Here is a 15,150-nt window from a genome sequence, read left to right on the forward strand (position 1 = left end):
TTAGAGACTGACTCTGCTGTGTAACTGAACTGCTGCCAATTGATTTGTGGGACTACATAACACATTTCTAGGAATGTTATTTCTTTAGAACCCCAAAGTTACCTGCATCTCACCCCAATTTATTATACATTATATACCTCAGGAATTCAGCATCATGGCAGTGGTAGAAGTGGCCCCTTCATGGGCTGTGGGCACATGGAGGCCCCCAGCCCTGGGGCTGGCTAAGTTTCCGGAACCGGCCGGGGTCATAGGAGACTTCCCTTGCTCGTCTCACATTGGGCTAGCAGAGGAAGTGAAGCATTTCAGATCACACACACACACGCACACACCTTTGTTCTGTTGCACCCCCCCGTCCGTTTTCCATCTGTCCCTGCTATCAGTTCGGTGTGGGGCAGGGTTTATCAACAGAGCGCGGCAAGCTGTTCCTTATCTAGCGCCAACCCCAAGATAGCAGCAGGGCCCTCTGTGTACCCGGGGGGCAAGGCGGGGGCATGCGAGGCGCGGGAGGACGGGCTCAGCCTCGGGCAGGCTGGGCTCTGTGCGTGCGAGCTCGCCCGGGAATAAATAGCATACACCCGAGCAGGGCGGCGGCTGCTGCTGCTCCATTGCTGGTTACCTGAGCCGGGAAACCACGTGAGTGCCACATCAGCGGCGCTTTTTAGCCTGAAAGTCACAGAAAGGAAACAGGAACCGGAGAAGCGGCTGGGGCCGGCCGGCCGGCGTGTGGCTTTGGGAGGGCGGGCCGCTGGCCAGTCCGGTCCCCCCACTCCACCCACCCACCAGGGCGGGCCTGATCCTCGCCGCTGCCCTGGAGGCTGCTGCGGAGCGAGCCCGGCCCGCAGGCGCTGGCTGAGCGAGGAGGCTCCCTCCCTGCCGCGCGCGCGCTTCCCCGGGGCGCGGGGCCAGCTCGGTCTGCGGCGGCGGGAGCGGCAGGGCGGCGGCGGAAGATGCTGCAGTCCCTGGCCGGCTGCTCGTGCGTGCGGCTGGTGGAGAGGCACCGCTCCGCCTGGTGCTTCGCCTTCCTGGTGCTGGGCTACCTGCTCTACCTGGTCTTCGGCGCCGTGGTCTTCTCCTCGGTGGAGCTGCCCTACGAGGACCTGCTGCGCCAGGAGCTGCGCAAGCTGAAGCGGCGCTTCCTGGAGGAGCACGAGTGCCTGTCGGAGCAGCAGCTGGAGCAGTTCCTGCGGCGGGTGCTGGAGGCCAGCAACTACGGCGTGTCCGTGCTGGGCAACGCCTCGGGCAGCTGGAACTGGGACTTCACCTCCGCGCTCTTCTTCGCCAGCACCGTGCTCTCCACCACGGGTAAGGGGCCGCTCTCGGCGCCCACCGCCTCCTCCCCCCTCTCCAGCCCCCCAGGCCCCTCTGCACCCAGGGCTTCTCCATTCCCATCTGCACCCAATGGGCTGCTCTGTCTTCATCTTCCCCCCCACCCACCCCCCTGCACTCAGGGTGCCTTTATCCCCTCTGCACCCATGGGCTGCTCTGTCTTCATCTCCCAACCCCTCTCTCTGCACCATCCCCCTGCCCCCAGGGTGCCTCTATCCCCTCTGCATCCAAGGACTGCTGCATCTCTCCTCGCCCCTTCATCTCCTTGCGTGCAGGGACAGTCCACCTGCCCCTGGGGCTTCCTTCTCTATCCCTTTCCTGCACCCACAGACTCCTTCTTCCTCCCCTCCCCCACAGGACCCCGTATCCATGCACTAGCACCTCTTCATTCCCATCCCATCTGTCCCCGTGGCCCTCTCCATCCTCTTGTCCTCCTTTCCACTCTTGTGGAAGGTGCACGGAATCCCAGGGAGAAGAACCCCTCCTAGGCCCCTTTCTTTCTTTCCTTCTTTCTCTTGGGAGCTAAGAGCAAGAGAAGAAAGGAAACTCCTTTACATCCCGAGGTCCAGTCTTCTTATCAAGAAAACTTAAGTGGCAGCCAAGTGGATAGTATTTGCTTTGATGATTTTTTTTTTTTTTTTTAGTGTTGCATAAACCAGAAGAGTTTTATTCAAACTGCTGCTTTTTGTCAAGGGTGAACAGAGAGGGTTTCCCTACATTGCAAAAAGGGTTGCTGGGTTTGTTTGTGGGGAGGAGAATAATTGGCAACATTTACTAAAGTACCTGTTCAAACCACTTTGCATTCTTGGTTTATATCTGGCATCAGTAGTTGGGGGGGGGGGGGGGGAGTGTCACAACTCCTTTGGGGGTCTCAAATCAGTGGTGGGGATTGTAGCCATCCTGGCCTTTTCTCCATTTCTACAGTGCTCAGTGGGGAGGTTACATAGATTGGTGGGGGTGGGAGGAATGCTGGTGTGGAAAAGATAATGCTTCTCAGTCTTACATAAATCAAGGTAACTAAATTATTTTCTCATTTGTGCTGGCGTAATACCATTGGCCATGATTCTGTTCCCAGTTACATAAATATAAAACCATAGTATCTCCACTGGTGTATGATTTGGTGGTAACTGGAAGAAAACTGAAAACTTCAGGGGCCTGATTTCACCATAGTATTATGCTGGTGTAACTCCACTGAAATCAAGGAGCTTATGCTGGTGTAATATTAGAGTAATGCTGGAGAGAATCAGGACCCAGGTTCTGTCGTCATGATCTCTCATTATGTATAAAGTCACTTAGTGAGGGCAAGTTTCTTTTCACAGTGGAAAAAACAACTGCTCATCCTGTGTAGCTGGAAAAAGAACACACCCATAACTAATTCAGCATATGCTTTCACTTTGGGTACTCTTGATATTCATATTTTGAGAGTGCCTTCCAAAATTGTATTGTGTTTTCTTATTTGTTTGAACTATGCCATGGTATCAGCCCCAAGATGTTTACTATGTAGTTAAGTTTTGATCCATCTGCCTACTTGTGGGCTACTAGCTCAAAAACCCTAACATTTTTTCTTCAAGAGATACCGTCAGCTTAAAATTCATGGCCCAGGTTCTGAGCTATGTCTGAACTCTGCTTGATTCCTCCACCATGAGCTGCACCAAGTGTAGCTTTACTCACCTTCACAGCTCCTGGAATCTGTGACTGGCAATGGGTATTTTCCACAAATCTTTAATTTATGCCCACCTGCCCATGGCTCCAAGGGTCCATTCTGGCAGATGGGGATAGCCAGAGTGAAGAGGCGCCCTGGAAATGTCCCCTTTGTGAGGATACTACAGGGGGTCTCTCTGAGTGATACTGCAGCTGCTGTGTGACTCTACACCACCCAACAATCCCCCTATTTAAGGGGAATTGAAGATACATCTACACAGGGATAAAAGACAGCCATGGCTGACCTGGGTCAGCTCACAGACTTGGGCTCACAGGGTCCCAGAACTCCCCGAGCCCAAACATCTACACAGCAATTTTCAGCCCCACAGCCTGAGTCCCAGGAGCCTGAGTCAGCTGACCCATGCCTGCTGCAGGTTTTTTATCCCTGTGTAGACAGACCCTTGTGACTGAGAGTAGAATTTGTGCTGCCAACACAAATTGCTTTACCCATGTTACTTTAAATTCTTAAAAGTGAAACGTCTTTAAAAATACAACCTAATTGTCACTATGGGCCAGATTTTTAAAGGTATTTAGGCCCCTAAAAGTGCAGATGGGTGCCTATGGCCCTAACTCCATGAAATCAAAGGGAGTTAGACACCAAGGTGCTTTTGAAAATCCGAATAAGTGCCTATCCACATCTTTAGGCATCTAAATACCTTTTAAAACCTGGCTCACTGCTCTTACTTTGTTTTTTTTTTTTTTTTTTTTTTTTTTTGCATTTCTTTCAGTTTGAATAATGAAAATCAATGAAGCAATTTTCATTTTTGTTTATGTAGTCAGTTTCAATTTAAAATTCCTGGTGTACTCTGAGTCTACAGCACTACAGGAGAATGTATATTTGCTTAAAAACAGCTACTTTCATTGGGATTTTTTTAAAGTTGTGGAAATTGTTTTGTTTTAGGTTTTATAAAATCTTGCTTTTTACAAATTTTAAATTTTGCATCAAATTTAAGTTGACAGTGTCCCTTTAAGGGACAGTATAGGTATATGTGCCAGGAAGGTTGGACTGTGATGATTTGAATGGCCAAGTTTTAAGTGATCATTGAAACAAATAAGTGTCCTCTTTCATAAGTGTGAGGTGCTTTTGAAAACTCCCTTAAAACTGAAAACTTTTCCATTAAATGAGTGTCTTGGAGGTATTTTGGTACTGTTAGAAAAGATGCAAGTTTGGTAGTAAGCAATTCCCTTTTCCATTAAAGATATCAGCTGATAACGAGAATGCTATTTAATGAATCACAGTGTATTTACCTGGTCTGACTCTGATACTTACTGTCAGATTAGAACAAATGTTGCCTGTTTTAAATAAAAAAGTTTTTGATGTTGAAAATATGGACTAAGTTATGTTGTTTTTTAATTAATATGAATGTTTTTTATAGTAAAACATTAAGTATTCACTACTGAGGTTCATACTTATCTTTTCATTTAGTTATGATAATCTTTGGGATAACAAGAAATGTAAGTGAAATGTTTGGCATATATGCAGTTAAACATTTTACAGAAATAAAGTTTTTAAATTACAGGCAGCATAAGTTTAGTAGCTACATCAGTGATTTCTAAGACGCTAACTGAAGATTTGGAATGATAATTTTAGTAATTTAACACACTGAACCTCTAGTTTTTCAGTAATTGTAAATTTGTTACATACACTGAAGAGTTATAAACCCAAGTACTTAATTGTGTGGACTTTATACTGTAACAGTACAATGCAATATCTTCATTCCTAATCAGTGAAACTGACTATTCTTATCTATTGGAGAATATTAAAATGTTTATGTTAAGTATTTAAGAGGTATTTTTAATCTTCAAATTTATATTTTGTTATACAGTATTCCGATACATTATGGAAAATATTATACATTTTGATATCTAATCCTATATACTTTTTTCTTGCTGATAATCTCTTTATAAAATAAAAATGTTAATCCAGAAAACTGAAATATGGTTCTTAATAACTTTGATAAGTTTTACATTAGGGATGAGGAAACGTACAAAAAGTTCAGCACCACTCAAATAAACAAAGCAGTGGGATTTGGTTTTGGACTCAACTGTATCATTTACAGTTCATTATCCTCCCCTCCCAACTGCACATCTGCATAAGGCCTCAAGTGTTTAGCTGATTAGATCACAGAGACCCTCAAAGGTGAATACTTGAACATATGTGCAGTCATCCCATATATTAATAAACTTTTTGAAAACTCTTTTTAATAACCTTTCAAAACTTAGTCAACTGCAGTCAAAAGGCATATAGGTCCAAAACATCAGCAGCCGCAATATTTCCTCTAAAAAAACAGTAGTACTTGTGGCACCTTAGAGACTAACAAATTTATTTGAGCATAAGCTTTCGTGGGCTACAGCCCACTTCATCGGATGCATGCAGTGGAAAATACAGCAGGACGATTTTATATACACAGAGAACATGTGTTTCATGTTCTCAATGAAGTGAGCTGTAGCCCACGAAAGCTTATGCTCAAATAAATGTTAGTCTCTAAGGTGCCACAAGTACTTCTGTTCTTTTTGCGGCTACAGACTAACACGGCTGCTACTCTGAAATATTTCCTCTGTATGTTTGGAATTAAAATGAATCCATCACTGTCAGAAGGGGAGAGAATTATACTTCTTTCAGTGGCCCGAATCCAATCCACAGGGTTTTAGATGGAATCTTGAAGTGAGGAAAATAAAAACGTTGTTCTATTTATGTTTAAAAAACAATCCTGTTTTATTATTTTAGTTTGCAGTATATATACAGGGCCTAGCACAATGGGGCCCCATTTTTCATAGGTCTGTAGGTACTACCATAACAAACATTAATAATATTGTATGTGTACAATAGTTCACAAGTTGATGTGTTCGGTTTCTTTGGGAATAGCAGGCCTGGTAATTCTGTGAGTGTTCAACAGCTTAGGGGCTGGACTCTGCAGGAAACTCTCCGAGGACTCGGGTTGGTATGCACCTGTTGGTACGAAGAAAGTGAGGCCCGGAAGGTAATGCTTGTGCTCCCAGAGGCTGATTGTTTCAGGGAGCTGATCCACACAGCACAGATTAGACTTCCTCAGGCTAAGGGAAGGTAGAGGTGAGGTGTCTTGCAACCCTGGGTACCGCTGGGAAGCATCACAGTTGTCCTCTTCACTATGTATTAAGAAACATAACTGTTTTCAACATTCAGAAGTTAAAAATTGTTGTACATCTAAACTGTCTTCCTCCTCTCCCCCCAAAACAGTAAGGGCAAGTGCAGGAAAAAGAATACTAATGCTTAGACCAACCAGTGAATAGCCCTGTGTTGTGAAGAGCATGGTTTTGTATTCATGGAGCACTGAAATGCTTTCTGTGAGCAGAATGGATTGGATGATCATCACTTATTGACAGGATACCCGTTTCCTGGGTTCAGAGCTGACAGGGCTTGTTACATGGCTTTAAATTAAGTAGAAAGAGTATAGAGAGAGAGATTTGAATTTAATTAAAAAAAAAAAATCTGGTACGTCCTTTCACTTGAACAATGTAGAGATGAGGTGACCTGAAGAAGAAAATAAAAAGGTGACTAAAAAAAATTGTTAAAAATAGTGTGCCTACACATAAATGCAAGGAGTATGTAGAATAGGCAAAGTCAGGTAAAATATTATCTGAAAATAATTCAAATTGGCCAGATATGTGCATTATAACAGGATTAAAAACTCAGGCACACAAGGGGTAATCACAAATGGCAAAGAAATTAGTTGAGTGCTGCTGGGACTGGCTTTAGGTTCTTTTTTTAGTAACTTTATTCCTTCATGAAAAATGTCAATAGATACACAGAATCAGATATGAACAGAGTACATGCAAAAGGAACTCCCTCATTAGGTACCTACAACATAAACCATTTAAAAATAATACATGAATGTATTTTAAAAAATATTAGTTAATTGGAAACCCTCAAGAACTATGAACTACTTACGAGCCTGGCTCAGAGGTGCTTGCTACTTGGCAGGGTCCTAGCTACCACAAATGGGCCTATTGGTGGCATTGAAGAAGAGGATAGTTACCTCTGTTTGTTTATGAAACCTGAACTGATAGGCATGGGGGAGCATACAAATTGATTTATCACTGATCCAATAGGTTAAGACCCTACTTTGTGATGTGCTCCAGCATGGGACATGCCTGATGTGAGAATGTCTTGCAGCATTTCCTAGGAATGGGAGAATAAGTCTAGGCTGTCTGACTATTTTTCATTATGAACGTGGACACCGGTTTCATTTTCCACTCAGCCAGTGGGGATGAGGGGCACCTTGGTTCTTTCCAGCATCTCAGTATAATGGAGCTGTGAGAATACGTTTTAAAAAGTAGGATAATATGGGGTTGTCTTCATTCAGAAAAACAAGGTGGAGGATTGCAGAAGGGTGAAGTGCATTTGTAATGCCCTTGTCTTGGGGTGGAGAGGAGATTTCCTCTGCTCTAGCCAGATCTCCAATGTTTTAATGAGGAGAGTGAGTTACTACACCTCCAGCATGTCTCTGAACCTGGAAGGGTTGATGATTGCAATATGGTGGGTGTGTACCAGAATGTCTTCCGGAATTTATCTTGCATTACCTGTATTTTGGGTGATTGAGTAGGTATTTCTTATATTGTGCTACTTTTAGAGGTATGAAGCACAGAAACAGCGACGTGCCAACTTAAAATTTCTGTTTGGTCCTGAATAAGGATGAGTATGGGATACCAGTAGCTAGATGCTGACAGTAGTCAGACCTCTGTAATTACGTGACTGGGAAAGGTCAAGCAGAGGTGCATTTCAATATGGTGAGTTTTGTATTAAGGTAAAATAAGTGCTTTGGGTATGGTAGGCAAGTGATATAATCCATCCTTGGTTACAGCTGATAGTTCAAATATCATTTGACTCTCAAAGACCATTCCTCATTAGGTCTAGTTTTAATTAACATACTTATTAATGATTTGGAAGTGAAGTTAAACAGTGCATTTAATTACAGAATATATCAAATTGGGAGTGTTCATACCCTTCAGTCTTCACTGGTGCTAACACAAAGTGATGAAGAAAGATTAGCAATACAGGGTTAGAGCGCTCTTTACCATGGTAATGTCCATGGCGGGCAGGTGAAGGAGAAGGAAAACTCCCTGCAGTTCTGTTCATGGAGTTTCCAGCATGTCATTCTATCAGGGGTCCCTTCCTTCACCTGTCTTGCTCCAGTAGCATAGACCCCAAAACCTGTGCATCCCTCCAGTATCCATGCAGATCCCAGGAAGGCAGTATGAGGCCAAGGCCCTTTGTCTCTGCAGCACTTCTGGCTGATTGCCAGGGCCTGGGGCATGGGCCATGTGGCTCCTACAGAGCTGAGCTAAGAGGATAATAGTTGCCCATAGGGAGCCACCTTTTAAAAGGGGGAAGATTCCATCAAGGATTATCCCTGCCAGGGGAGCATCCCTCACTCCCCCTGGCACCCTCACTGCTGGAGAACTGGACCCCAAGGAACAATGAGACATCAGCAGGTAAGCCCACCAAGCCAGTTTGGTTGCTAGTAGTAATATTTCATTAAGTATATTGTTTCTGCTGTCAAACTTGCCATTGTATAATACCTGCAACTCTGATAAGGAATCAGATTTTCATCACCTTCGTGTTTAAGCATTTCAAAGCTTATTTTGTCTTTCCCTGGTGCATGCTTTTGCTCCTTATCACTTTTTGGAGTTCCCTCATCCTGAGGTTTTCATTTAAAATAAGATCCACACCATCCACCCACCTCTTCATCATCTGATAGTTATTAAGAAATGTTCTTTTCCTTTCCCTAATTTCTATCCTCTGATCCTCATCATTGCTCACTTTTTGAAACATGGCAACCAGAATTTCCACTTATTCTTTGTTGGAGCTTATTACTACATGGCCTTCCACTTCAAAGCTTGGTATTGTGTTGCTCTTACTCTTTATTCCAGTCATTTCCCAAAGTTGCTTGTACATCTTTATTTACTTTGTCCTTTTTTATAGCCCTTGTGCAACTGCCTTATTTTTTTTTATATGTCAATAAGTCCTATCAATTTAATGTAGTTTTTTCATTCTTATATGCCTTGTTCCTTTCCTTAATTACCTTGTCACATTCCTTGTTCCACCATGGTATACTTTTTACTATCTTTAATTAGGGTAGGTATTTTAGGAATAGGTAGGCTGGCTGTCTTTATAATTCCCTTTGTAATATTACTACAGAATTCTTTATCCTCTGCTCACCCACATATTCCTCACTTGTGTCTAAAGAGTTTCCAATTTGCCTTTTTTTTTAAAAAGGTTCCAAATGGGGGTTTTATTCTTGTCTTCAATATGTCCTTTTCCTTTATATGTAATTAATGCTGGGAAGTGGTCACTATCCATTCCCTTCTCTCTGTGTATTTCCCAGCTGCATTTGCTTCCTATGTTACTAGAAGCTATTCCCAAGTCTAGGCAAGAGAGGCATCTGTCCTCTTCACAGAACCTGGTAGGTGCCTTATTTAATATTACTAAATTATTATCGTCACAAAATTCCTATGGACATTTTCCATTTGTATCATTTGTCCTACATTCCTACAAACTGTTGTGACTGTTCAGATCACCACAGATACTGTATGGGCACGTGACACCTGCGTTTCTTTCTTTCAGTTATATAGCCTCTAGTTTTCTGCACAGGTTATAAACATATCGCCTGAGAGACACAGAGTTGTTTTGTATCAGTATCTCAGTAGCATTAGACTCAATGTTTAGCTTTTTAACCTCTACTTCCAGGTTGTTTAGATTCTCCTTATTGAAGGTGCAGACAGCCCCACCCTTTCCTATTTTTCTGTCATATTTATATATTCCATATCCTGTGATTTTTATAGTCTAGTTTTTCTGTTAGCCAAATCTCTTGCATATATAATATGCCAAGCTTTGTTTTCATGTCAGTAATATGTTTCTTTAATTCCTACTTACTTGCTATAAGACTGTGTATTCCAGCTATTAGTCACCCTCATTCTCTTACCCTTCAATATTTCCTTCACTTAGGAAAGTATCAAGTCATTCCACTGATAGGGTGCTAGCTGGTAGGTACTTTTCAGCAGCTTTAACTGTAATTCTCATGTTTGCTGTTTGCATTCCTGTCTGAGGAGTACAAATTGACTTCAATCATAAATGCAACAAATCTCTATTTTTCTATAAGTAGCATATCATCTCCTTCTACCCCAATGTCACTCATCACTTCCTTCCCAGTGTTCTGTTGCTTGATAATCCCTGTCCCATACTGGCTTTTCTTTTTTCCTCTTTTTTTTATTTTAGGTATCTTCTGGCAGCTTCTGCGTATGAGATAATGATGATTTTGGTTTTTATATTTCTCTAGCTTGCTTTGCCTCAATACATCCTTCATATGTTGAGCTGTGTTTTCCTCCACAGTTAGAATATATTCATTCTGTCTGTTCCTCACAGATATGTGAATAGTTACCTCCACACTTGTCACACCTTAATTTCCTTTTGGAAGTATTTGCTACGTGACCAAATCTTTGGACACCTGTAGCATTTCAATGGAGGAGGGGTGTGTGTGTGTATATATGTATGTGTATATATAATTATATAAGGGCTTAGTTCAGAACATCTGATACCCTAAAGATATTTGCAATGGTTTTGTAGCCATGTTGGTCCCAGGATGTTAGAGACACCTTGTATTTAGCTGTGACATGCTGTGCACCCTTCCCAGACCTGAAGAAGAGCTCTGTGTAAGCTCAAAGCCTTGTCTCTTTCACAGAAGTTGGTCCAATAAAAGGATATTACCCCATGCACTTCATCACCCTAAAGTTACTCTATCTGGAAGTGTCCTTCTCTTAAATGTGACCAGCACAGCTATCACCTCCTCTTCTGCTAGTTACCATCTTGCATATATCACCTTATTTTCACCTATTCCTTTATTTCCTTTTCTGACATTCCAAATGGCACACCATATACCACCCCTCTCATTTCAGTTAGAAACCTGGGTAGCTCAGCTTATTTTCAGCTTTCCTAGCACCTTTGTCTTAAGGAGCTTCTCTTCTTGTTCTTTTGTTTTTGCCCTTCACTTACAAGTCTCCATCAGGTAGTTTCCTAGCTCGTACCAAGCCCTGGTCTACACTACAAATGTATGACACATAATTGTGTCGCTCAGGGGAAAATCCACATCATAGTTATACTGACCTAATCCCCTCTGTAGACAGTGCTATGTTGGCAGTAGGGCTTCTCCCATTGACATAGTTACTGCCTCTCGGGGAGATGGAGTACCTAGGCTGATGAGAGAAATTCTCCTGCTGGCACAGGTAGTGTCCTAACTAAGCACTACAGCGGCAGTGCTGCACATGTAGACAAGCTCTATATCTCCAGCACTTTTTTTCTGAACCCTTCTGAAGTCATCTGGGGGTTGACATCCCCTATCTTTATGCCCTTTGCTAGGGATTTCACTATTAGGTAATTTTTCCCCCATATCCCATTCCTGCCTACCCATTTTCTGCTCCTTCTGCTCTAAAGAATCTACCCTTTTCTTTTTCCTTGTTTGCATCCAGCCTTCCTCAGTGCTTTCCCTATCCATATTTTCTGGGGCTGGTTTCAGTTTCATTGGCTAGTGTGGGCAGATTGAAGTGATAACAAATCTAGCCAAACCCCGAGTCTGCTTTGACCCCTCACTGACCCTTTGTAGCCCCCAGGTGCTGCCCTGCCCTCTTAAGTGGCTCAGCTGGGAGCACTTACAGTGGAACAGAAGAGTTGAGCCCATTTTCTTTTAATTGGCCAGCTACTCTGTTACACAGATTTTTCACTAAGAAGGGGATACTTGAATACAGTAATGTAAATTGAGGCTGCAGTGCAGAGCTGGGGAAGGCAATGTACGTGCAGAGAAATCCCATCATGGTTGAACAAGGTCACAATCTATATCGTCCTGGACAGACATGCCTAGAATGCTGCATTGTTCTGAACATCTTATTACCGGAAAGTTATTGACAAATTGGAGGGAATTTTGAGAAAAACAACAAAAATGATTGAACATCTGGAAGGACTGAATTATAAGGAAACATTAAAAAGTAGCAGTGTTTTTATATTCCAAGGTCCAATGTAGCACACTACAAATTACTTGGTCCCCATAAACCCATATAATAGAGCCCTAAGTTGAGGTAGTAAGACCCAGCTGTGTCCTGTAATACTTTTTCGTGTTTGCTTTGTAACAGAGATAAGACCTATTTAAATCAATGGGGGAAAATAGAAATTTTAGTAAAAGCAAAACTTTCAGTTGCTCTTCACTCCTGATAAAGTTCAGTTCAACGTAAACCAAGCATTTTATCCTATGACAACATAATCTGTGGTTAGAATCTCTGGGGAGTTTAGGTGGCTTATGGCTACAGGACACGTCTATGTTTTTCCACTAATACAGTATGAAGTGATGACAAAAGTCAATTGCATTTTCTAGCTCATACCAAAATGGATGTGTGAAAATCAATATCCCATGTGATTCTTATTGAACTAAAATATAAAAACTCCTCTTGATGGTCTAAATAAAGTAAAAGAAGAAACAATAAATTTCCTCTATTATTTGGTCTCTAGCCTAAAATAACAAACTGATGTTTGTACTGCATTTGGAGAGAGAAAATGGTTAAGTATTGTTTTTTTAAAAATCCAAGTAAAACCCGAGTTTTTAAAAACCTCCCTTATGGTATACTTAAGAATATACTTACAAATGAACCAATGTCCACTAACTGTTTCAGTGCATTAAATGGATGTTGGCCAAGGAGCTGAGCCTGATTTTCAGGTGTATATAAGGCATGTCAGCTTCTAAAATTATTTACAATATTTTTACAAACTCTGTGCCATCACCCTCCAGGAATTTTTAAATCTATCATATCAGCACAACTGGTCACCTCTGACTCAGATAACTGAGATGCTACTGCGCAACTGCTTCCCCGAATGTGCCAATTGTGGCTCATTTAAATTTCTGTATTAGTGTGGCTACCGACAAGAGGAATGTGCCTGACTTTGACTAGGTGTTTTGTGTCCAACTTTTTAACTAATGCCCATTTGTTACTTACCATCTACAGGAAAGTATAATTTGTTAAAGAGGTTTATTTAAAAAAGAAAAAAATCAGAGGACCACATGCTTTGCCTTGCTAAGTTCACTTTGCGACTTAAAGCTGCCTTAAAGAAACAGCTCATGATTTCCTTAGTATGAGCGAATCCTCGTTAATTTCACACCAGTCCTTCCTAGCATCCTCAGTGCAAGGGTTTTGTTGGGGCTGTCTGAAGGTGGGAGGAGGCAAAGGTACAGCGAAATGCACTGTGTCACTATCTGGCAGGTTGGATATTACCTAAGCAACCTGCAAAATAGGGAGCCAGTGTGCTGGCCCCATGATTAGATGAGGAATATAAATGGTTTCAAGGTACCCCTGTGTACCCTCTTCCCTTATGTGTCCCAACCATGAGTTCAGTGCAGCTAAGGATTGTGCTCCATGGAAGTTGTGTGCATGTATGGGAAGGCAGAATCATCCATACGAGTTAAAAAATTCCATGTTAATAAAGGTAATCTGGGTAATAATGATGAGACTGGGGTGTCAGAAGTAGAGCTGGAGCAAAGTGATCATTTAAAACCAATAGGTCAACAGGCCCAGATCTACATCCAAGAGTTCTGGAGATCTTAAGTACAAACAAAAATATGCAATCTCTCATTAAAAATCAGCCACTGTTTCAAGAGGATTTGGGGGTATCAAGTTTGTACCTATATTTTAAAAAAGGCTCTGGGGATGATCTGGGGAATTATATATCAGTGATCCTGTCATGGGGCCAGAGCATAATTGGCCCTTGAGGATCCTGTGGGCTACACCTGGGAATAATCAGGTGCTCCAGGTGGTGTCCCTTTAGATAATTAGTAATGGAGCAGCTGAATAGAAAGTGGCTGCTAGAACTATATAAAGGAAAAGTTGCTTAGAAGGAAAGGGGAGAGGAGTTCTACAGAAGCCCTGTAGTAGGTTGAAAGGGGTCTATAGAAGGTGGGGTTAGGCCTTGAATGAGGACTTGGAGTTAATATTGAGAGAGTTTGCAGGGTCGCTGGGGAAGGGAGGCAGTGTGGGAGTGCCTCTCATTGGGCTCTGGGAAGAGAGCTGCTGCAGGCCTCTAGATCAGAAAGTCCAACAGGTAGAAACGCCTTTCTGGGAAAGGAGTAAGAAGGAGAAAGCTGGTAGGACAAAACCCATAGGGAGTAGAGTAGACTAGATTCCTGTTGGGGAAGCCCTGAGTTAGGGCCTAAAGAGGGTAGAACAAACCCACAGGGGAGCAGGTTAGGTTTCCATGGGAGAAGTCCTGGGATAGGTCTTGTAAATGGGAGCAGGGTGATACCAGAGGTAAATTGCTGGGGTCCCTGGGGCAGGGAGGCTGTGTGGGCAATCCTGCTGGAGAAGAAGTGGTTATTAGTTTGGCCCAAGAGGGACCAAAGAAGAATTATTACTTAGGATTTGTTAGGATTTTTGTTTGGACCTTTTTATTACCCTGTAAGGGGGTTGGACTTTGTGATTTAGCCAGGGAACTGAGCCACAGATGACCTGTCGAGAGGCAGATATCCCCCAGCACCTTCTACTGGCTGAGAACCCCTTTCTGCATCACACCCTGACATAAGGGGGTGCTACAGGTGGTGTGTACAGAGCCTTATACCTGTACCTGGCAAATTGAATGAAACAGTAACTAATTAAAAATAGAATAACAAACACCTGGAAGATCATGATATGATAGGTTCTAACCAGCATGGTTTCTGCAAAGGAAAATTATGCCTCACTAATATCTCAGACTTCTTTGAACATAGCAGAGTAGCGGATAAAAGAACTAGTTGACATAGCTAATTTATATTTTCAGAAGGCCTCTGGAAAAGTCCCTCAGAAGTGGCTGCTAACAAACTAAGGAGTCATGGGGTGAGGGGCAAAGTTTTTTTGTTATGGATCTGAAAGCAGACAGTAAGATTAAATGATCTGCTTTCATCATGGCATCAAGTTAACAGTGGGATGTCTCAAGGTTCTGTATTAGATCCCATGTTTAATGATCTGGAAAGGAGGGTGAGTAGTATGGTAGCAAAAATTGCAGATGATACAAAGTTATTAAAGTTAGTCAAGACTGTGAGAAAGTTCAGAGAGATTTATACAAGTTAGATGCACGGG

The 15,150-nt window shown here is 42.5% G+C and overlaps 1 protein-coding gene across 1 annotated transcript in view; it reads left to right on the plus strand.

Moving 5' to 3' along the window:
- Positions 1 to 915: 915 nt before the first annotated feature.
- KCNK1 (potassium two pore domain channel subfamily K member 1) overlaps positions 916 to 15,150 on the plus strand; it is a 46,564-nt gene continuing 32,329 nt past the window's right edge. The window contains exon 1 of the mRNA XM_074948857.1: positions 916 to 1,302. Coding sequence (XP_074804958.1) covers positions 948 to 1,302 — 355 coding nt within the window. The 5' untranslated portion in view covers positions 916 to 947. The remainder of the gene's footprint in view (positions 1,303 to 15,150) is intronic.

This window comes from Natator depressus, chromosome 3 (assembly GCF_965152275.1).
Source record: "Natator depressus isolate rNatDep1 chromosome 3, rNatDep2.hap1, whole genome shotgun sequence".
In the NCBI taxonomy this organism is placed as follows: Eukaryota; Metazoa; Chordata; order Testudines; family Cheloniidae; genus Natator; species Natator depressus.